Source organism: Oryx dammah, unplaced genomic scaffold (genome assembly GCF_014754425.2).
Source record: "Oryx dammah isolate SB20612 unplaced genomic scaffold, SCBI_Odam_1.1 HiC_scaffold_13, whole genome shotgun sequence".
NCBI classification, from domain to species: Eukaryota; Metazoa; Chordata; class Mammalia; order Artiodactyla; family Bovidae; genus Oryx; species Oryx dammah.
The window spans coordinates 50,100,039-50,109,846 of NW_024070197.1; the positions used below are offsets into that span (position 1 = coordinate 50,100,039).

General features: G+C 51.9%; 1 protein-coding gene and 1 non-coding gene across 2 annotated transcripts; both read right to left on the reverse strand.

The window, feature by feature from the left end:
* Positions 1 to 2,244: 2,244 nt before the first annotated feature.
* RPL13 (ribosomal protein L13) lies at positions 2,245 to 5,955 on the reverse strand. Its single transcript, XM_040253660.1, has 6 exons — positions 5,490 to 5,955; positions 5,194 to 5,314; positions 4,935 to 5,076; positions 4,560 to 4,733; positions 3,170 to 3,226; positions 2,245 to 2,648 (listed from the first exon to the last, which is right to left on the reverse strand). The coding sequence occupies exons 2-6, from the start codon at positions 5,295 to 5,297 to the stop codon at positions 2,490 to 2,492; spliced, it is 636 nt and encodes a 211-aa protein (XP_040109594.1). The 5' UTR covers positions 5,298 to 5,314; positions 5,490 to 5,955; the 3' UTR covers positions 2,245 to 2,489.
* On the reverse strand, positions 4,789 to 4,873 carry LOC120873405. Its single transcript, XR_005723473.1, has one exon. It is a non-coding gene; the product is annotated as a small nucleolar RNA MBII-202 (small nucleolar RNA).
* Positions 5,956 to 9,808: the final 3,853 nt, after the last annotated feature.

The following is a 9,808-nucleotide window of genomic DNA, read 5'->3' on the forward strand; positions in this document are numbered from 1 at the left end:
CAGCTCCTTGCCCTGCTTCTCAGCTCCTTGCCCTGCTTCTCAGCTCCCCTGACCAAGAGTCCCCTCTGTGAAGGCCTTACCCTGGGCACCTGATACTGACGCTTCCGGGATGGTGACCTGCTTCACTGGGTGAGAGAGATCTCTGAACCTTTTAACCCAATCTCAGCGTGCTACTTTGCTTGTTAAAAAGCTGCTGGATCCAGCCCACACTTAACGGACAGGACAGACACATGACGGTGAACCAGTGGCTATGTCAGGAGGGGGACACCCTTGTGCTTCCAGTCCCAACGATGAAGGCAGCATAGGCCAGGGAGACAGGCAGCAGCAGTGTCCACGGGGTGCGCACCTCAAGGTGACAAAGACCTGGTTTTGTACCTGATTCAAGTAAGGGCTTTGAAGATATTCTTGGTGAAGCCGCCTAGATGGTGCTCACAGCCCCTCTGCCCTCAGTCCCTTTCAACAGTGACCCAGTTTTGCCTCTTCCTCCCCAGGAAGCACCATCCTTCCTGGTGAAATTTTCAAAGAGGCGATAACTAACCATACACTGTGTTTGATACACTTGCAACTGGGACTTAAAAAGGAGGGGAGCCCAACTGAGGCACCAGAGCTAGCGGGTGGCAGGACCAAGGTCTAACACAGCTTCCCACTGCCCCACAGGTGACGCCCAAGAAAGCCTTGAGCCTTTCCCAGGACAATGAATCTGGAAGGCCAGCGGCCCCCTTAATGGTCTGCAGCAGGCCCTTCACCAGCCCTCCTGTACCTTGGTGACTGTAGCCAATCACCACTGCAACCCAAGGCTGACATGTGCCCACACACTGGAGAGGCAGCCAAAGGACTTTCAGAAAGAAAACGCCACAAAGTTTTGCGTTAAGACTTTGTGGAGCAAAGATTGTTCTGGTTACTGCTGTGTTCCTGGGACACAGTGCGTGCTCAACGCCTGAGTGCCTGTTCTCCATCCTCAAAACTCTCTGCATTATCCCGTTCTAACTTCTCCACCCAGCACCTGCTTGTCATCAGGACCATCCCCAGGATGGTCAACGCCAGGCTGGCTCTGTGTTAGTCAGCTCACTCCTTGTCCTCTGCTCTGGTTCTAAGCCGCTGAGGCAGCAAAAAAGAATACTGACACTGGTAAATTCCTAGAACTGGGCACAAACCACTGTGGATTGAGGTGGAGACTGGAGAAGGGAGGTCATAGCTTCTCACTGATTCTCTTTACATCTGGATCTTTTATGAAACAAAGACCTTATTTTTCCTAACACCCTGAGAGCACACAAGAACAATAGCAAGTGCAACCACCTATGCAAGACCTAAATAAATGAGGACCGTCAGCTCTTTTGCATAGGTGTCCCTTAGTCTGCTCTTTGGCTCAAAAATCCCTGGTGGCTCAGGCGGTAAAGAGTCCGCCTGCAAAGGAGACCCTAGATCAGGAAGATCCCCTGGAGAAGGGAATGGCTACCCATCCCGGTATTCTTGCCTGGAGAATCCTATGGACAGAGGAGCCTGGCGGGCTACAGCTCATGGGGTCACGAGTTGGACATGACTGAGCGACTTACAACTTAAAAGGGTACAAAAAACCCAAAAGCCTAAATAATCTAAAATGACTATAGTTTCTCTGAAAACAAACTGAATCAACTAGAAATTAGGATAAATTTCAAATCTTGTAAAATAGCCTGTGACTTAAAATAATCACGGGAAAAACAAAATAAACTAAACTTTATAACCACCACCAAACCAATGCTGCTGCTGCTGCTAAGTCGCTTCAGTCATCTCCGACTCTTCGCGACCCCATGGACTGTAGCCTACCAGGCTCCTTTGCCTTCTCCGAAACCAGTGCTAGCCTCCTACAATTTATAATCACCGGAGCACCCCTTACAGGTACAGGCAATGTCACCAGTGCGCCCACTATGGTTATCTGTCCCTAAAACCCACAGTTCTGCCCAAGTGGACACTAACCATAGCAGCCCCTGGCCCTGCACCTTCCACTCTGAGCCCTGTAGCCAGGGCTCCAACAGGAAGGCAGTCACCTGACCTGGGGGAGCTTCCCAACTTCTCAGCAGGATCCCAACACAAAGCAAATGGAACCATGGCTTGGGCCATCCAGAGGCAGCGCCCCACGAGCCCTCTTTCATGGATGGATCATGAGGCTCCAATCCCCAGGCCTCCACACCAGCTGTCTCTTGATGGGTCGTGAATTTTCAATATACTGAGTGTACACGTTAAATCAGCGCCTTATAAACTGTTACCTTTAGATGTGAAAATAATATTTTAATAGTAACAGGAACACACAGCACCTCCTGGGCTGGAGGGTCCAGACAAGAACACTAAGCACAAGCCTCCCAGGTACCAAAGCTGGTTCCCTCACAGCTCTGTTGTGACAAAGGTCAGACACACCGCAGGTCTCCCTCGAGGGCTCCCCCCCAGGCCCTGGCTCCTTACACAACGAAGGTCACATGGACACTGCAGGTTTATCCTAAGTTGCCAACAGCACTTTATTTTTTCTTTTCAACATCCTGTTCTGCGGCTTCCTTGGCCCTTTTCGCCCTGATGCCGAAGAGCCGGGCATTGGCACGGGCCATGCGGAGACTGGCAAATGCCTTAAAGTTCTTCTCCTCCTCCGTGATGACTCTGGCTTTCTCCTTCTTATAGACCTAGAAGGGAGTCCAGCCAACTGTCAGCAAACTGAGAGGCCTTGGGGGGGGAATCCGCCCACCAGAGTAAAGCTAACTGGAGGCCACCAAGAGATTAGGACAGTGCCTCCTTGGTTCAAAGTAACCTCAAACTCAGAACCTAGTGCCCAAATCATGTGAAGGGTGGGTGGGGCCTGGATACAAGGTGGGTGTAGGGGTTCAGGCCCACCCCACCTCCCACTCCCAGGAGCCTCAAGGGCCTTGTCAATTGCTGGTCAGGCTATAAGATCACCAAACATACATAGAGAGCTGCCTTTGGCCTGGGCTTCCCAAACATCAAGGAGTGGAAAGGACCCTACATAGAGGGTAACAAGTGAGGGCGACTAAGCTTTCCTCAAGGAGCCCATCTGTTTGGATGCAACCGACTCTCCTCAGGGCAGGTCGGTCTTTCACAAACCAGTAAATCTCAACATGGGCCCCGGCTGCCACACAGAATCCCTCCAACCCAACCCCAGGTCCATTCTCCCAACACGCCCACTTACATTCCGTATGGGCATAACAGGTCCAGTCAGCTGAGTGGCCAGTTTGAGCTCTTCAGCCTGTTTGTCAATGATAAAGGAGTCAAGTGACTTTAGCTCATTTCCCAAGGAGCCCCAAACTTGTCACCCCTGAGTGCCTGTGGATTCCTGCCCGATCGAGTAAAGGTGGGCAGGGTCAGATCAGTCACCCATGCCTGAACCAGGGATGCAGGGAGAATGACTGCCAGCAACCCATGTAGATGGGCACTGCTGATCTCATGCAGAGTACATCATGAGAAATGCTGGGCTGGAAGAAACGCAAGCTGGAATCAAGATTGCCGGGAGAAATATCAATAACCTCAGATATGCAGATGACACCACCCTTATGGCAGAAAGTGAAGAGGAACTAAAAAGCCTCTTAATGAAAGTGAAAGAGGAGAGTGAAAAAGTTGGCTTAAGAAAAGTTGGCTTCTTCAGAAAACGAAGATCATGGCAACCGATCCCATCACTTCATGGGAAATAGATGGGGAAACAGTGTCAGACTTTATTTTGGGGGGCTCCAAAATCACTGCAGATGGTGACTGCAGCCATGAAATTAAAAGACGCTTACTCCTTGGAAGAAAAGTTATGACCAACCTAGATAGTATATTCAAAAACAGAGACATTACTTTGCCGAGTAAGGTCCGTCTAGTCAAGGCTATGGTTTTTCCAGTGGTCATGTATGGATGTGAGAGTTGGACTGTGAAGAAAGCTGAGCGCCGAAGAATGGGTGCTTTTGAACTGTGGTGTTGGAGAAGACTCTTGAGAGTCCCTTGGACTGCAAGGAGATCCAACCAGTCCATTCTGAAGGAGATCAGCCCTGGGATTTCTTTGGAAGGAATGATGCTAAAGCTGAAACTCCAGTACTTTGGCCACCTCATGAGAAGAGCTGACTCATTGGAAAAGACTCTGGTGCTGGGAGGGATTGGGGGCAGGAGGAGAAGGGGACGACAGAGGATGAGATGGCTGGATGGCATCACTGACTCGATGGATATGAGTCTGAGTGAACTCCGAGAGTTGGTGATGGACAGGGAGGCCTGGCATGCGCGATTCATGGGGTCGCAAAGAGTCGGACACGACTGAGCGACTGAACTGATCCCATGCAAAGATTACTAACACGCAGTACACTTTCAATTTTAACAAAGCTGACTGACTCCAAGTCCTGCCCTTAGTGAATCCTAGCATTTCAGGCAATTAGTTTGAGGCTCCTCAGAGGCTTTCTCCCACATTATTTATCTTCTCTCTACTATGCGTTGCAACCCTGCTTTAGATAGGAAGCTGCAGACAGGTGCTTTGTCCTTGCAGCCCAGCTAGACCCCACAGTGAGACCTCCACACCCTCACCCCGCTGGGCGCTGTGGGAGCCAGGTACTCACAGAGCTGTCTCCCTTCTTGGGGGCCGAGGGCTTCCTGGGGAAGAGGATAAGTTTGGAGCGGTACTCCTTGAGCCGCTGCACGTTGGCCTGCAGGGACTCCGTGCACTTGTTCCGCCGCCTCGGGTCCACCGAGATCCCAATGGTCCGGGCCACCTTCTTGTGGATGCCGGCCACCTGCCCCGACATAAACAGCTAAAGCCCCGAAAACTCCCTGCCCCCCACCCCCTACACCAGGAAGGCTCAGCCGTCAGATGGAAAAGGGTTCAAATGCACTTTCATCATGGCAGTGCAGCGATTCCGGAGAAATGTCATCACTTGGCTGTGTGCCACGAGGAACAACCAGTAGGTCTCAGGACACGGGCTGGTGACACTCACCCTAAGCTCCTCCAGGCTGAAGCCCCTGCCGGCACGAACTTTCGTGTGGTACCTGACCGTCGGGCATCTCACCACCGGCCGGAGAGGACCGGACGCGGGGCGCGGGGCAATGCGGCGCGCCTTGGCCTGCCGGGCCTTGCGTCTGCGCAGAGAAGCCGAGAGGGGGTCACTGTCCGCCCTCCAGCAGCGGGCCGGGCGCGCGGGGGACGGGACGGGACGGGACGGGACGGGACGGGCGCGCTCGCTCCCGGACGCTCACCTACGGATCTTGCGAGCCGGCTGGTTGAACCACGTGGCCACACGCCGCTGCCAGTCCTTGTGGAAGTGGGGCTTCAGGATCATGCCATTCCGGCTAGGCGCCATGGCTGCGGCCGGAAGGCCTGGGGAGCGGGTAAGACGGGGAGCGAGTCAGGTGCGGGCGCAGAGTCCCGTCGGCGAGCGCACAGAGCACGGGCCAAGGCCCGACGCCGCTGGCGACAGGTGGACCCCGGGGACGGCGGATGGAGCCAGATGGCTCCGGATAACATCGATGGCACCCAGCTCCTGTATACTCACCTCCTCCAAGGGCTTACGGCCGGGAAAGGAAGAAGTGCCCCAGAGCACCCTGGGATGGTAGTGAGCCTGGCCAATCAGAAGCGTCAGAGCGTTGTGACCAATCAGAGCCAGGGCCACAGAGTGACGCCCATGCTTTCCCGGCAGTCCTCGCGGCGCGGGGAGATATGGCGTCGCGTTGCCGCGTTCTTGTGGTTCATGCTGCGAGAACGGCGGTTGTCTGGGTCTGGCGATTCTCTGGCCTGCCTGCCTGCTAGTGCGCCACTGGAGGCCTCGCCCTCCGCGTCCCAAGCTGTAATGCAGGACGCCGCGTGGAGCCCGCTCACCCTCTCTGTGGGCGGAGCGCGCACTTAGGAGCGGGCTTCCAGAGCGCCCCGAGCGTGTCGCCCGGAGCCTAGGCGCGTAGAGGTCTGTGGTCGGGCCGCTGGTGGCGAGTAGCCCGCAGAGTGTGGAACTAGAAAGCGTGGCCGGCGTTCCGCTGTGCACACTGCCTTCCACGCAGATGAGCGTCGTAAAAACACCAAGTAGCCAGGCAAGCGTCCGCTCCCTGGACCCTGGCGCCTTCCTGTTCCCGGGTCAGCCTGGGACGACGCCAACACATCTGCCATCTGTAAACCTTTGCGCCCAGCAATCGCCTTCCTTTCCTACCCTCACGCCAATCGCCAAGATTCCTCTCGCGAAATCTGATCGCCATTAAGAATTTCATGACGCAAAATGAGAAATTCGGAGGCCTGCACAAAGTAAACAGTAGCTGATATTGATGGTGATAGCTTTGTGCCCTCTTGAGACACCCTTGGGTACTAGAAAAATCAGATTGGGGCTAAGTGAGGAATTACAAGGTTACGGTAAGGTAGATAGAACATGTTAAGGTTAGAGGAGGCGTGTAACACAAGTGCCAAGGCTGTGGGGAAGGTTGGAACCCTGACACCTCGTAGGTGTGTGCTCAGCTCTGAAGCAAATAAACCCTGAATATTCATTGGAAGGACTGATGCTGAAGCTGAAGCTTCAATACTTTGACCACCTGATGTGAAAAGCCGACTCACTGGAGAAGACCCTGATGCTGGGAAAGATTGAGGGCAGCAGGAGAAGGGGGCAACAGAGGATCAGATGGCTGGATGGCATCACCGATTCAATGGACATGAGTTTGAGCAAACTCCGGGAGATAGTGAAAGACAGGGAAGCCTGGCGTGCTGCAGTCCATGGGGTGGCAAAGAGTTGGAGGCAACTGAGCGACTGAACAACAGCAGCAACTGTGAAGCAAGGGCAGTACCAGCCTTGCTTTGCTGACAGTTGTTAGCAAATGCAAGAAAGCTCTTCTCAGTAACCTTGGAAGTGGTGCTTATCTCTGAAGATAGGGTCGTGTTTAAAATCTCTATCCTTTCATAGGCACAGACAGCTAAACTGGAAGGTCAGTGATCCAGAGGAAAGCGTCTGTGAAGTTGGCTAGTATACTAGTAGAATCTTTGTACTAGATTTGAGATTTTGGGTGTGTGATTGGTGTGAAATGGGAGAAGCTGCTGGGAGCCCTGTTAGGCCTCAGAACAAAGCTCAGTGCCCAGCTCTTGGTAAGTCAAGGTCACACCACTTTGTTTCCAGGTGACAGGGTAGGAGCCAGGGTGGGGAAGGCAGTGCAGGAGAGAAGGAAGGGAGAGAGCAAGGGATTATCCACCTTACAAACTGCTTTGTCCATTGAAGCTGAACCCACACTCCATTCTGGAAGCAGAGGGTTTGTGTAGGAGATGTTTGCTGAAGAAATGCTTGCATTGGCCTGGGGTTTATTTCTTCAGACACAGTCCAATGTTAGCCCTCACCTTCTATGTCTCTCTTTTTTTTTTAACTAAAGATTTATTTATTTTACTTTATTTTTGACTGTTCTAGGTCTTTGTGGCTGCACAAAGGCTTTCTCTAGTTGCAGTGCTCCAACTCTAGGTGCCCAGGGATCAAACCAGTGTCCTCTGTGTTGGCAGGTGGATTCTTAACCTCTGGAGCATCAGGCAGTACCCTGTGTCTTTGAGCACTTTTCAGTGATCCTGCCATGGATCCTTCTCATTGAGAACACAGTCCCCATCCTCTTCTCCTTCTGGACAGACTCACAGACTCGTGCAGCTCGTCTGATCATAGTCAGGGTGTTGCCGGGCTACCAGGGGAAGAAGTCTGGAGTTAATGGTGAGAAGGTGAAGCTGTAGCTTGAGGACCTCAGTCTGCTGCACACAGTCCAATACATTTTTTCAACACCTGAATAGTTCACACTTGCGTCCTTGGGGAACATGCAGAAAAGCAAGTCCTGAGGCTCTCATGTGACTGCTGAGAGCCTGCTGAGCTTCCCAGTTGGGAAGACTGAAGAAATGAGCAGGAGTCCTTCTGATGCAAACACTTGTTTGCTAAAGGTTGTGAAAGTCTTCAGCTACAGGATAAGCCCCTCCCTGCTTAACACAGAACTCCACAGCACAACTCTGCCAAGGGGCTTTTGTCCCAGTCTGGGGCCTGCAAGCGCCACTGAAAGGACTGGCCAGTGGCCCTGGACTAAGTGCTCACTGGGCACAAGGTTTCTGGAGGAGCATCTGGAGGGGTGGGGTACACACGGCTTCCCAGAATTTCCTTGTAATTGTGCTTCGGTTACTCACAGAGGGGTCTGCTTCCCCCACACCTTCACCTGACTGGCCCCCTCCAGCTGTTGCTTCAGAGTCGACCTCAAAGACAGTCAACACTACCTCCTGAAGCCCTTTGACACACAGTCTTGATTTTTTTTAGTTTTTTATTTATTTTTGGCTGCACTGGGTCTTCATTGCTGCATGCAGGCTTTCTCTAGATGCAGTGAGCAGGCACTGCTCTTTGCAGTGCACAGGCTTCGCCTTGCAGTGGCTTCCCTTGTGGAACACTGACTAGGCTGTGCGGGCTCAGTAGTTGCGCCTCCTGGGCTCGAGCACAGGCTGTTGTGGCACACACGTGTAGCTGCTCTGTGGCATGTGGTGTCCTGGATCAAGGATCAAACCTTTGTCCCCTGCATTGGCAGGTAGATTCCTAATCACAGGGCCACCAGGAAGGTCCCACAGTCTTGATTTTAAAAGTTAATCTCAAGGAATTCCCTGGGGATACAGTGATTAGGATTCTTTGCTTTCACTGTCGAGGGCCTAGCTGGGTTCAGTCCCTAGTCGGGGAATTAAGATCCCACAAGCTGTGCGGTGCGGCCAAAATAATAACGATGTGTGTGTGCCAAGTTGCTCAGTCATGTCTGACTCTTTGTGACCTTGTGGACTGTAGTCCACCAGGCTCACCTGTCCATGGGATTCTCCAGCCAAGAATACTGGAGTGAGTGGCTCTATCCTCCTCCAGGGGATCTTCCCAACCCAGGAATCAAACCGACGTCCCCCGAATTGGCAGGCATATTTACCACTAGCGCCATCTAGGGAGCCTAATAATAATGATAATTAATTTAAAACATTAATCTCAAAGCAGCAATGTGTTTTTATTGTTTTGACACAAAGGCTTGTTCCTATAGCACTTTGCAGAAACTAGCACATTAACAGTGTCCTCAGTATGAACCGTTGATTGGATTAGGAAAAGCAGGAACCTAATAACTCAGTAGCGACAGGCTGATGTTCATGCTTCACAGAACTCAACCATCCGGCCTCCCAACTCTTCAGTTGCTTAGTCGTGTCTGACCCTGCCACTCCGTGGATTGCAGCGCCCCAGGCTTCTCTGTCCATAACCAATTCCCAGAGCTTACTCAAACCCCTGTCCATTCAGTTGGTGATGCCATTCAACCATCTCATCTTCTATCATCCCCTTCTCCTCCCTTCAATCTTGCACAGCATCAGGGTCTTTTCCAGTGAGTCAGCTCTTCTTATCAGGTGGCCAAAGTACTGGAGTTTCAGCTTCAGCATCAGTCCTTCCAATGAATATTCAGGACTGATTTCCTTTAGGATGGACTGGTTGGATCTCCTTGCTGTCCAAAGGACTCTCAAGAGTCTTCTCCAACACCACAGTTCAAAAGCATCAATTCTTTGGTGCTCAGCTTTATTTATTTATGGTCCAGCTCTCACATCTGTCAGAGCCAATATGTAAACCTGATAAGAGGCTGGGAGATTGCTGTAATATGAGGAACACCTCATGTCAGTGACCACCTGGCAGTGTGTCACTGTAACACAGGTATCTTATATGAAAGTTGCTGAGAGTGGATCTTGAAAGTAGTCATCACAAGAAAATCTTCTCTGACTGACTGTGTATGGTGACAAATGTTAATTGTGATCATCTCCCAGTACTTACAAACATGAACCACTGTCTTGTATATCTGGCATTAATATGATGGACTTCAACAAAAA

Excerpts from the sequence above, each read along its gene's own strand:
- RPL13 (XM_040253660.1), bottom strand. The coding sequence starts at position 5,297 with ATGGCGCCTAGCCGGAATGGCATGATCCTGAAGCCCCACTTCCACAAG. Across the intron at positions 4,734-4,934 it reads TCAGCCTGGAGGAGCTTAGG|GTGGCCGGCATCCACAAGAA; the intron begins GTGAGTGTCACC and ends ATGTCGGGGCAG. Across the intron at positions 2,649-3,169 it reads CTGTTATGCCCATACGGAAT|GTCTATAAGAAGGAGAAAGC; the intron begins GTAAGTGGGCGT and ends ACTCCCTTCTAG.